Source organism: Anopheles merus, chromosome 3R, assembly GCF_017562075.2.
Source record: "Anopheles merus strain MAF chromosome 3R, AmerM5.1, whole genome shotgun sequence".
Classification (NCBI taxonomy): Eukaryota; Metazoa; Arthropoda; class Insecta; order Diptera; family Culicidae; genus Anopheles; species Anopheles merus.
In genome coordinates, this window is record NC_054084.1 from 46776558 (window position 1) to 46789606 (window position 13049).

General features: G+C 39.5%; 2 protein-coding genes across 2 annotated transcripts; one reads left to right on the plus strand and one right to left on the minus strand.

Annotated features, from left to right (window-relative positions):
- Nucleotides 1-1753: 1753 nt before the first annotated feature.
- LOC121596509 (A disintegrin and metalloproteinase with thrombospondin motifs adt-2-like) lies at nt 1754-6512 on the minus strand. The gene is made up of 8 exons (XM_041921539.1): nt 6442-6512; nt 5447-6148; nt 4345-5126; nt 4153-4281; nt 3969-4088; nt 3772-3904; nt 2276-2794; nt 1754-2209 (listed from the first exon to the last, which is right to left on the minus strand). Exons 2-8 carry the CDS (start codon nt 5906-5908, stop codon nt 1946-1948), a joined length of 2409 nt encoding a protein of 802 aa, XP_041777473.1. The 5' UTR covers nt 5909-6148; nt 6442-6512; the 3' UTR covers nt 1754-1945.
- A 2413-nt stretch (nt 6513-8925) lies between these two features.
- On the plus strand, nt 8926-11780 carry LOC121596348. The gene is made up of 3 exons (XM_041921203.1): nt 8926-8946; nt 9828-10430; nt 10509-11780. Exons 2-3 carry the CDS (start codon nt 10205-10207, stop codon nt 11453-11455), a joined length of 1173 nt encoding a protein of 390 aa, XP_041777137.1. The 5' UTR covers nt 8926-8946; nt 9828-10204; the 3' UTR covers nt 11456-11780.
- The last annotated feature ends 1269 nt before the right edge of the window (nt 11781-13049 follow it).

Sequence of the window (13049 nt, forward strand, 5' to 3'; positions counted from 1 at the left end):
ACAAGCAACTCAAATTATGTCCCGATAAACAAATTCATAAAAACAGGGACTATATGTTGTTTACTTTCGTTTTCATTGCCCAGATTGGCATGAAACATCAATAATCGATACGCCTTGACTTTCGAAAAGCATTTTTCCCATTTCCTTGAAATTCCAAACGATTGATCAGATCGATCGATCGAATATAACTCAACTAGAAGATAGTTTCAAATATATCAAAATTGCATTTCATTAATGCAATATAATTTTTATAAGCCGCATTTTTGGTAAAGAGACGAATGAGTTACTAACATATCCAGCTCAATCCATATTTAATATTGTAACCTTTTTGCATTACAGGGTTTCCAGCATATAAAACAACTGTTCACTTGTTTATAACAATAGTCGTTTTGTATAGACACCGCTGTCTACCACTTGCTCACACGTCAGATGGTGTAAGCTCCTCTGTCCAATTCAATAACACAATTTTCGCCTTCGATTGCACAACGGTCGGATTCGACACGGTTTATTGTGGTTGTTTTGTAATTAACAAAATTATTGTTTTGATTTATTGAAATGTATGGTTTATACTGCATATTGCTTGAATAAAATAAACGTGTTTATAATGTTTGGTTTTGGCAAAATTTGTCCCAACAAAACAAACTGTGCCGAATCTGACAGTTGCCAATTGTGTTGTTGAATTGGACAGAGTAGCTTACACCATCTGACGTGTGAGCAAGTGGTAGACAGCGGTGTCTATTCAAAACGACTATTGTTATAAACAAGTGGACAGTTGTTTATTATGCTGGTAAACCCTGTAAGGTCGATTGTGTAACAAAAAAAGTACTGGAAAGCTTGACTTTACACACGAGTTAATCAATTTAACTAGAAATCGGATCTTAGTAATCCCATGTTCATAACCCGCCACCGCAGACTAATTCCAAATTCTACAGATAAATACAGATGCAAATCGATTAGTTAGTAACAATAGAATTATATATCATCTCCGTATCAATGAAAGATAAGTGCTATATTTGGTGTCGTTACGTAGTCTAAGACCTTGGACGAATTTGTTATCTAAGGAATTGTTGAATATTTTGATAGTGCTAAAGTATTTATAAGCTTATCGAGCCCAATTGATATCAGTATTAGCTTCGGACAACCACCAACAAATACACTAATGCAGCACAATATTTGTTAACGATTTGTACGTTTAATCTGTTGACGGCCGTAGAGAAACGGTACGCTCTGATTAGTACCTGCAAAGGAATTCACTCGTATCTCAGTATCATGGACAGCCACCGCGATTCATTTCTAAATTTACACATTCCCTGAATCGCTTGTTTGAAGGATTTGTTTTTCACCAGTCTCTAAGTGGGTTATCATGTTCTTGAGTGTTAAAATTCTTTAGTCAAACACAAATATCACGTTTCGGCCAGAGAATAATTTCAGGCAAGGCTGTTTTAGCCAACTAACCTTGTTGACTGCTACTGAAACAACGATTATTTGTCTTAATACATACATGGGATGGTTAGGTAATGTACTCGGACTTTTTTACGTGAAAATATGTTGTTCGTTAAACAATGTTTAATATGTATTATGGTCTTCAAATTAAATTAACTCTCCTTTTTTACAATACTGGTATATAGAGTACAGAGTTCGGGCACAATACTAAATACTGTTTTCTAAGTTGAATAATCATACGGCACATAGTAAATAAATATCTTTAAAAAAAAACAGTACTAAACACTAGGCTGAACTGTTTAACCGTCGTTTGGTGTTTTATTGAACATTAATTAAAATAAATAAATACAATTTAAAAAATCATTACGATATTTACAATTAACTCATTCCATAACACCGGAATGGCTACCCTAGACAACTAAAATAGTTTATAAGATCAGTGATGGATAATGATAATGATGGCCAATCACTTAACAAATACAAATAACCAAATAAACATAAATTACAATCCTTCCAACGACTCGTTCGTTTGCACTCTGTAACTACCCGTCAAATCCAAATAATCCTGATCAACCCATTGATCGTCATTTGGGAGCTCCTCCGGTTTCAAGCTCCATGTACCTGTTAATGGTACGATGTTTTTGTCAAGTGAGAGATAGTTTAATATCGCACTGTTCAAGAAATGAGTGTCGAATGATAAAGCGTTCCCTGCTACAGGTATATCATCGGTGATGGTCCAAATAGAAATTTTGGAAGTTTTAAAGTTCTAGAAATATTAAGAAAATCTATTATTAGTTTCTTTATGTAAGGTAAACAATAAAACAAATCTTACCTCAGGCAAACAATGATGCTGCTGGCAGTAGTAGTTCGTATCCTTTTCCCGATGACACAACGTACCGTCGGGGAAGTATGAATCTACGCCCAAATCATTCAAATCGAATCTCGGTGCGTAATATGCTTCGCTATCAGCGCGTTTGCAGTATACTGCACAGCTCATCCACAATCGCTTCGAGTCGTATGGACCTTGAATTCCACGGCCTTCAGGATCCAGCCGCGGAAGCAACTGACTAAACTCGCGACAGCGTCGATTAGCATAGAACTGGACCGGTTCGCGGTTCGCTTGGCACAGCTTGCCATCATCACAAATCGCAACGTCAAAAGCTACACCTTCGCAGCCTTGATCGGTATTAACAGGAGGCGGATTGTCACAACGGCGCGTTCGGCGCTTGTATCCCATCGATTGCTCCAAACAACCAGAAACACATTCTTCGTCCTTCCATTCGCTCCATCCGCCAGGGATAATATTGGAGGGTTTTTTCTTCTGCTTGGTACATGTGCCTCCCTTGCACCACTGTAAAATGAATTGAAAATTAATAAATTAGTTTTTTTAAATATTCAACATAAGGCTACATTATAGTTCAATTCAAATTAAAATTTTCTAATATTTTGCATTCATTTTGCATTTGCCTATCTACGTAGGCGTGATGTACAGATAGGTGAACGCACTTTTGAAGTCGTCCCAGAATTCACCTATCTGGGGTCAAAGGTCAGCAACGACAACAGTATGGAAGCTGAGTTGTGCGCAAGGATGCTGGCGGCCAACCGGTCATTCTACAGCCTGAAAAAGCAGTTCACCTCAAGGAACCTGTCGCGACGGACGAAGCTGGGACTATATAGTACCTATATAGTACCAGTACTGACGAAACCCTCTTAGCCGCGTTCGAGAGGAAGATGCTCAGAAGGATAATTGGCCCCGTATGTGTGGAAGGACAATGGAGGAGTCGCTGTAATGACGAGCTATACGAGATGTACGGCGACCTCACTGTCGTACAGCGTATCAAGCTCGCCAGGCTCCGGTGGGCTGGCCATGTTGTACGCATGGAAACGGACGACCCAGCACGTAAAGTCTTTTTAGGCCGTCCACAAGGACAGAGGAGGCGTGGTAGGCCCAAATTGAGGTGGCAAGGTGGCGTGGAGGCGTCCGCCATTAAGGCCGGGATAATGGACTGAAAGACGAAGGCGCGAGGCCGTGAGCGGTTTCGGACACTCCTGAGGCAGGCCAAGACCGCAAAGCGGTTGTAGCGCCGGATAAGTAAGTAAGTAATATTTTGCATTAAACACGGTTAAGGGTACATTGTAACAACAACGCAAAACCCCTGCCTTTGTAAAACCCCGCCTAAAAGTATGCAATTTACATATCATGACTGGCTGCGGACGTGTTCCGTATTTTAGAACAACTGCCTTTCCGCTAGCTTTGGTAAAATGGTTTTTGGCAGAATGATGAGCATTTCTCATATAGAAACAGCAAAGGATATAGAAAAGGCCTACCTTATTATCACCACAATCAGTGCCTTCCAGTGCTGGTCCGGCAAAATAAAATCCAGTCCGATGAGGAGTGCGGCAACGTACATTCTGACAAATCGCTGGTAGTTCTGTGGACGCTAATATGGCATCCTTATCACTAAACATAAAAAATATATCTCGATAATATGAAAAAAAAATCATTGGCACAAAACGTTACTTACGTAAGCAGCACCTCACATTGTTTCTTCGCTGTCCAAACCTGTCCTGGGTGGTCGTAATATTTCGATGTTTCATATTCTGCTACTGTTTTAGAATCCTTTTCAAATAGACAACCGGCCCAACTGCAAACAGTACACAACATTAAAGAATTATTTTGTCACTGTGTTATGCATCACTTTACAATACCTAAGCTGTGTGATCACATCGGCACTACAACTTGACCATGTAGTTTCTCCTTGCGTTCCCCTTGATGGTGACATGACGAACCCATCCTTTGGACAGCCGTTTCCAACAGAATCATGATGCATCCCTAGACTAAATAGAATTTATATGGCATATTTTATCAAACATAACGTAAAATGTGTGAAATGTGCTTACTTGTGACCGATTTCGTGTGCGGCTATGTAAATGGATGTAAAGCCCGACGAAGGATACGGTTTACCAAACACGTTTCTAGCTCCAAACTCCGCAATTACGCAAGCGTAATCGCTTAAGCACACTCCTCCGACAGTTGCCAGGCCCATGGTTCCCCCGGTTCGGCGCCCGTTTTCGATCGCATAAAAATCCAACCCGGACAGATATAACGCCATATCCCACCGGCCCCGATTTAAGACACTCTGATAGGAACAGAAAGAATCAAGCAGCTGATTGCGCTCACCATTGTAGTGAGGCATTGCGGAAGGCTGCGTGCGCATGAGCTCAAGATACACTAGTGCAATATCGACACCCTGCCCCAGCGAGGGATGATGATACAAAGCCTGAATGCCGTTAATATATGCCAGTATAAAATCTCGCAAAGCTGCATCGTCGTAGTCAAAGTAAGGGGCAAACGTTTTGTAGGCTGCTTCGTCAAAAAATACTGCCAGTTCTATCAAAGGTTTGGCGCTTTTCGAAGGAGCACTACGGTTGCGACCGTCTCTACCTTCTAGCTCCTCCAACTCCGAAGAGGAATAGTTCTTTTGTCCGAGGGTATCTCCAAGCAGATGGATTTCGGAATGTGTTCGACGGCGCACGAGCTCATATGACACATCGGCCTGGTTGGTGTCGATCTGTAGTGCTTTGATCAAATGTGGTCTTCGTAATGTTGAACTCAGAGACGGCATATTGTCATCCAAAGGAACCAATTCTAGCGGCCCAGATGGGTGAAAGATTATTCCAGTCTGCAACGAGTGAAGTAATTATGGAGTGTAAGTCGAATTGCAATTATATACATAAGTAGAAAATAACATATTCACGGTGCAAATGATTTAAATATACGAAATATCGTCAAAACACATTAAAAGATACTGAGCTCTAAAATACATCGGAAATGACCCTTTAAGCTTATATGTTGAAATGTGAAATTTGTCTTGTTTTACGGAAGCATTTTAACGATTCATCATTCACTATTCTACCCGCATCGGCAGAGAAAACATAATCACAAAAAACTTAGCAATTTCTTTTTTTTTTGGGAAAAACATTCGTTTGGTTCGGTACGTACAAATCGATCGTCGCCGTTAGTTGAAAAGGCAGCCGTGAAGTTATCATCATTATGCACAAAATGTTCGCCAGTAGCTGGTCCTCGGTCGTCAAGCACCTTAGTGACACGTTCCTGTGCTGTTGTGAGTACTGTAGTTGGTATACTTAACACTTTGTTCGGTCGTAGATGTAACCGAATGGGATTGTTCCGAAAGGAGAAACTCAAATTCAAGTCCTTCACATTCCAACTACCGTCTGGACGATGCACTTCCAAATCCACAATCTCATAATACGGCCACGCACTTTCGCTTTCGCTCCCGAAATATTTTATTCTGTCTGCCTTCGTGAGTCCATACACGAACAGCTGTTTCGTTTGTTGATCGAATGAATGAACGGCGATCGTTTGGGCGATCAGAACGATGTGAACAACCACAATAGCGCACTGAGTTCGACACATGTTTTGCTTGATCTGTAAAGCTTTCATTCACTGAACAACCACGCTTAGCAAACTGACGATCCGTTTGTTACCGGCTACCGAGCCCAACTGCAGGAGAAATTCTGCCGTTCCAAAGGTTTTAAATGGATTTTGGGGGGAATTTGGAATTCTGCACGAGTGACGCAATTATTGCTGCCAACCAGCGTACCGTCTTCCGAAGCAAATGAGCTCAGTGGCACAGATGCACACGGTACGGAATCGAGCTGGAGCGACAAGGTGACAGCTATGCTGAAAAAGAAATGCCATGAAAACAGTTAAGTTTGCAGCCACAACTACGTTCATTGGAGCAGGAGCGGGCGCTTCTGCAGGGCGGTGAAGCAAAAGAAAGGGTTGGCTGCAAACGCGAGTTTCGTCAGGTATGGATGCTTGGTGCTTGGAGGTATTCAAATTCAACTCATGCGATGCGGGTAACGACAAGCCGCGGGTGTGCGTTTGCAATAAACCGCCAGGAAGTTTGGGTGCTGTGCGCAGCTTCGATTTATCGTAATTGCATCCATTTGTATGACATGCGAGTATCTTACACCGGAATGACGGTCGGCAGAGTGTCAAGTGCAGTGTGTTTTTGATCCATTGCTTCTTGCAGTGGCTGAATCCTTGACCTGACAATTATCTAATTAGTGAATGATAAGACAACTGCGGCATAGGATAGTGGTATACTAGAATGTTGTGTCTCTCTTCAAATGATCTCTCTATAAGCTTAGAAACTTACACGATCGTGGTTGGTCTAGTTGTTTCATGCATATATCGAATGCTTCATAAAAGACAACGATTTCAACATACTATTTTTCCATTTAATAGAGAATTGTATATTGTTTTTAAAGTTTTCAATGTTTTTTTAACTACAAGGACGGCTTGTGAAATATTCTAGGACTATGAGTTGGAACATTTAATAATAGCAAGTGCATTTGTCTGTGCATCACAGAAAGCATTTGTATTACTATTGTTTGTATTGTATCCAAATTATTTGCATTGTACTTAAATAAAAGATTGATGAACTAAATTTTATACTTTCTACATTTCCCAAAAATAACATAAAACACATGTCCAACCATGAAATGGAACAAAATATGGAAAATGTCCTGCAAAATATGCTTCATATGGAACGAAATAAATGGAATTGAAGATTATGATAAGCTAGATAATATAAATTAGATACAGTAGCTTCCACCAAATTTTGGCTCTAAGGCAAGGTGGATTTAAAAATATCAGGTGGTGGACTCTAGTGCATTTTGACAATTCGTCACTTGACGTAAGGTCCCCAGGATTCAAACTTTGTTTACATTTATTAAATTTGTTCATATAATTTATCCATCCCATTTTTTCGATTGAATATTCTTTAAAAATATATTTCGGACTTTGCGAGTTCTCATTTAACATTAAAACATCGATTAAAGTGTGTTGTTTTGTGTTATTCGGTGAATTTATTCTATAATTTATTGTGTTTTCGACATTTTTGATGATAAAAACTAAGAAATCATTATTTTTTTCAATTTTCACATTAATTCTTCATTATCTACCTGGAGCATGGACAATTTACGCGAGATTAGAACTCTTACTCACATGATTTTAAATTTTGTGCATAAACAAATCATCAAATCTTTTGTTAATATATCTCATTTTTTCTATAAAATCAATAGACACACAAAAATGCACATAATAATAATGAAATCTGTTCTATTTGCCAAGATTTGTGTGCGTGAACCAATGGTTAACGGTTTTAAAATGACGTAAAGTCCCTCAACTATGGCGACCCCCCAAAGGCCCTTATCCACCACCTGATATTTTTAATCCACCTTGCTCTAAGGCATCAATTTTTGACAGTGAGCATCAATTGTTGCTTCTAAGGCATTCATATTTGACAGTGTGCATCATTTGTTGACTCTAATGCAGTGGTCTCCAACCTGTCGTCGGCGGACCACTTGAGGTCCTTGGCGTCAACAGACGTGGTCCACCAAAGTTTTTTTTTAAAGAAAAGCTTGTTGTTATACACAGTGTGCATTTTTCCCCACCATTAAGATTAAATTTTCAACATATAGATTATGCATATAGTACATTTTTGTCCCCACCATTAAGATTAAATTTTCAACAGGCATGTCTAGAATAAGATTAAGACAAATTTTTGATCAAAAACTTTGAACTAAGTCTAAAAAATGTATACTCTCAATGGATGTGGGCCGCGGCAAATTTATTTTCAAAGCCAAGTGATCCTAAAAAGGTTGCAGTGCTCTAATGCACCTATTTTTGTCTGTAAGTCATCAATTTTTTACTCTTGTAAAAATCATGACAATTTTTCAAGTTATTTGAGCAGGTTTTTGACATTTGTAATTATACATCACATAAACAATACAAAAACCGCGTAATTTGACTGTTTTTTTGTGTATAAAATTAATGCAATTTAATAAATTATAAGGCCATTGTTTTCACCTAAAATAAATGTGAATTTTTTTCACTCCATTGAATGTTCCAAAATTGGCATCACAATTGTTATATTTTGAACTCTCAATTGAAATTATTAACTACTTAACTTAATTTAAATAATTTAGAAACACACAGTTTGGAATTTTGCAAATAAGCGATTAATTCACAATCAAAAAATGATACCTTAAAGGCAAAAAAGCGTACCCTCGAGACAAAAATAGATGAGCTCTTAAGTAAGATGCTAAATTGATGAGATGAGCAAATTTTTGGTATTGTGAAGTGTACTGTTTCAATTTAAAAAATAGCTTATTAGCCAGTCAAAACCAATCTTCTTCTTTGACATAACAAACTGCGCAGTCCATATGCCGGTCCACACATGCATTCGATACGTATTTAGTACCACATAAGCGGATAGTAAGTCCCTGCTACGGAACACCGTTTCAAATTTGGTTGAGTTGAAATAGTGTATTATGTTTATTGTGTTTTGTATATTGCATTATTTTACAAGTCCAACTTCAAATGTGCATCTATAATATACGTGAAATGCTAATAATTGTTCACGATTATTGCTAATAATACACCATAACGAATGCCAACGTCTCTTGGCGGTATGTTTGTGATGAAATAGATAACAACACAGTTTCATTCCTTTTCCGTACAGTTGATCTTCTTGTATTTCGTTCATCTCTAATGAGCCATAATTTCTTCGCATCAGTCAAGCTACCAGCGAGGAATATGAGACGTTTTCGATTCACTGTTTAGCTTCCCGTTACTGACTGTTTGCAGTAGACTGCAGTGAGGAAAGGGAAAGTGTTTGTCAAACAGTTTAACAGTAATTAAAACTCAGCAACGGCTCCAAGCGTAAAAACGCGGATCTGATCTTGATCTTCCCTTGTCAATCCCACCATTGCTCTGTATCGCGCATTGTCTGACGCGATCCGATGCGGCTACATTTGCTAAATGTTTGTAGTTCCTTGGTCATTTCTTCTTTTTGTTTTACTTCTATCATCTCGCAACCGGCTACGCATTTAAATGCATCAAGTTCTTTGTTTAGTGAATATATTCGCGAGGAATGGTTTCCTTTCTGCAGAGAATTCGCTGTCGGTCGGCAGAAAGTGGCAAAAAAACACCAGCACGACTTCTCTCCCGTTCGTGGTTGCTTGCTTCCAGTTTACCATCCACTTTAAACGATCAAGTCGCATACGCATTTGATGAAACTGCATCCGGCAGAAGGAACAGCCGTGCTCTCGCGGCATACGACTGCGGTGAGCATGTTTCTGCTCCCCTCCCCAAACCATAAACAAAACTCTGGCATTGCTTAATCGCATGCTGCTTAACACCGCCGCCACATCACACAACCATTATCATCATCGCACCGGAAAGTATTCGTCAGGAAGATTTGGGAACTCCTCTTCGCTGGAAACCGAGCCGTTGTTTGTGGGAGATATAAATAAATGTGTGACAAATGTATGTTTATGGTTAATTGTAGCATAGGGCCCTCGCAGGCTCGCACCAAGAAACAGACAGCATAACGACGGAGACAGCAACTATCTCGTATTTCTTTCGTCCAACTCCCGCCCGTTTCCCTGCTGCTCGTAATGCCGCCACACGGTGAAGATCGGCACGACCGACAGATCGAAGCTTCTTGACACCACACTCTTTATGACGCTCCGAGAATGATTCTTGTGCTTTATAGTCTACGGCAGAACGTTTGTCTCGGCGAACGCAGTTGCCTTAGCATGCCGGTTAGTTGCGATTCAAATGTGCCTGCGTATGGTATGCACGCTCCGGATCCTTGTTAGCTGGCTAGTGTCATACATATCGAAACGTTGTTCATAGTTCATAGTTTAATCAGTGCTCAATATCATGGATGATGATTACACATCGATCGAAGATTATTTTAGCAATGAAGTGTATCTAACACATTCGAGTGACTATGAAGAGCTCCTGAGCAACAATTCCCGCCCTGAGCTGTCACCTCGCGATCCAACCGAGCTGGTGTTAATGTATGCGTTCAATGCCGTGATCGTGGCGACGGGGATTGTTCTTAATCTCGTGCTCGTAAAAGGAATCATCGGCGCCAAACCTAATGGTAAGAGTGTGTGATCGCAAAACATAAACAGCGTGTATGTTTACACGGTCTAATCATCGGTTTGTTGTTTCGTTCTAGGGGCGCTCTTGTTTGTGCTGCAGATAGCGCTCATCGATGTATTTACGCTTCTTACAAGCAACTGGGAATTGTACTACTATATTAGACAAACGTGGATTTTTTCGAAGCTCCACTGCACTCTGTATAGTGGGTTGGAGTCATTCACCAGCGTGGCGCTGGTGTACTTCATTATTGGACTGAATTTTCACTCGATCTCTTCCTACAATCTGGCCGTGGAATTGTCGAAAAATGCTCTCGCTACACCTGACGCAGAGAGTGCAACCGAGTCCCTGACGGAGGAAAACAATTACGAAGTAGCTACCGATGCAATCTCCCAGAAACGATCCCTCACGATCGATTACCGGTACAAAAAACGGCGCATTTCCGTCCGACTTCCGATACTGCTCGTGTGGTTCATAGCAGCATCCGAATCGCTGCCACTGTTCCTGTTTGCCGACATCGAAACGCTCAACTCAGCGGATAGTGCGGAGCAGCCGATCAAACAGTATTGCACGGAACTGACCAATACCGTGGCGAATCATAACATCGTCAGCCTCATGGTCATCGCCATTCGTATCATCTTGCCGTCTGTGGCACTGGTGATAACACTCGCACAAACGGTGATTAAGTTTTATAGAGGCAAGCATTTTACGCAACCGGATGAGATTGAAGAAAATGTTGCATTTTCGCTTAAGCTATCTATCTTTCTGTCGATCTCCTATGCGGTATTTACTCTGCAACGATTGTACGGATCGTTGCTACAAGAAATAATTTTACAGCCAAAAATTGTGCCCAAATACCCAGGCTTCAACCCGATCGTTGGAATCTCGCTGGCAGTACTTCACTACACAGCATCTTTCATTCGGCCGCTCGTTTTAATAATTATGTGTAAACAAAAGAGCAACAATGTGGATATTACGTTCATCTGCCAGAAACGCGCTGAGAATAATAATATTTCTTTGCAGTAGTAACAGCATGAAGTACATACACCCGATTCGAAGCAATAGTTCGCTTGAACGAATGCATAGTGACACATTCGATGCAATTGTTCTCCCGATAGATTGTCATTGGATTCTCATGCAACAAATAACACAACAAACGAACTTTTTTAGAAATACATTTTTAGTATTATGACTCTTTCGAATCAAACAGCAGAATCGGCTATAGACTGGTCTGTGTCCAGGAAGTGAAATGCATAACATTGATCGGGCGTTTTGATATGTGCTTAAAAAATAATTATTTTATGTAACTTTTACGTTATTGCAATGTAAGGTTTTACCAAGCTAGTCAAATAAAAGGTATTGAATACATATCACAGCTCTTTCGATTTTTTGTGTGACAGAATTATTCCATTTACAAAAATATTTCCATACACATGTTATAACTTAAAACGTCTAACGTAAAACTGACAGTATAACTATTTCTTTAATACCCTTACATGAAGTCGATTCCCATCCAGTTCAGTATTCAGTGTAGACAAACCTTTTTTTTAAATACTTAATGAATGATTTTTATTGCCCAAAATATTAAAGCAGAATCAAAACATTTGCCAACTTATTTTTCATAAAATTTAAACTTCAACCTTGATTTATGCCACATTCCTGATATTAGGTGCTAAGGCCGGGTGTCTTTCGGTCTCTGCACAATTTTTCGATCGAAAAAATTTGATCGATCCGGCTGTCATTTTGGTGTCATTTGACTCTCATTTCGCCGCCAAGGTGTTAATTTTACTGGTCTTTTTGAAAACTGATATACCATGACACTCACGAGCACAATGAACTATGCTACAAAAATTCGATCGTTCCGCTTTGTATGGGGAAAAATCCCCGACGCATTGAGCTGCGGAAATTATCGAATATCAGAAAAATGCCATAAATCAAGGTTAATGGTTTTGATAAACGTTTTGTAAAAGCAAATTCGTTAATGTTTTGGTTCTTTTTCAATATTTTGGGTGATAAATATCGTTTAATAAATATTTAAAAAAAAAAATGGTTTGTCTACACTAAATACTGAACTCGATAGGAATCGACTTCATGTAGGAGTATGAAAGAAATAGTTATACTGTCAGTTTTACGTGAGTGCCTATCGATTTTTTTCGATCGAAAAATTGTGCTGAGGCCTCAATTGTGCTGAACCTAAGCACAATTTTTCGATCGAAAAAAATCGATCGATCCGGCTGTCATTTTGATGTCATTTGACATTCATTTCGTCGCCGTCATTTTACTGGTTTTTTTGAAAACTGGTATACCGTGACACTCACGAGCACAATGAACTATGCTACAAAAATTCGATCGTTCCGCTTTGTATGGGAAAAAATCCGCGACGCATTAGGCTGCGGAAATTATCGAATATCAGAAAAATGCTATAAATCGAGGTTGATGTTTTTGAAAAACGTTATTTAAAAGCAAGTTGGTAAATGTTTTGGTTCTTTTTCAATATTTTGGGTAAAAAAAAATCATTTATTAAATATAAAAAAAGGTTTTCCTACACTAAATACTGAACTCGATGGGAATCGACTTCATGAAGGAGTATGAAAGAAATAGTTATACTTTCAGTTTTACG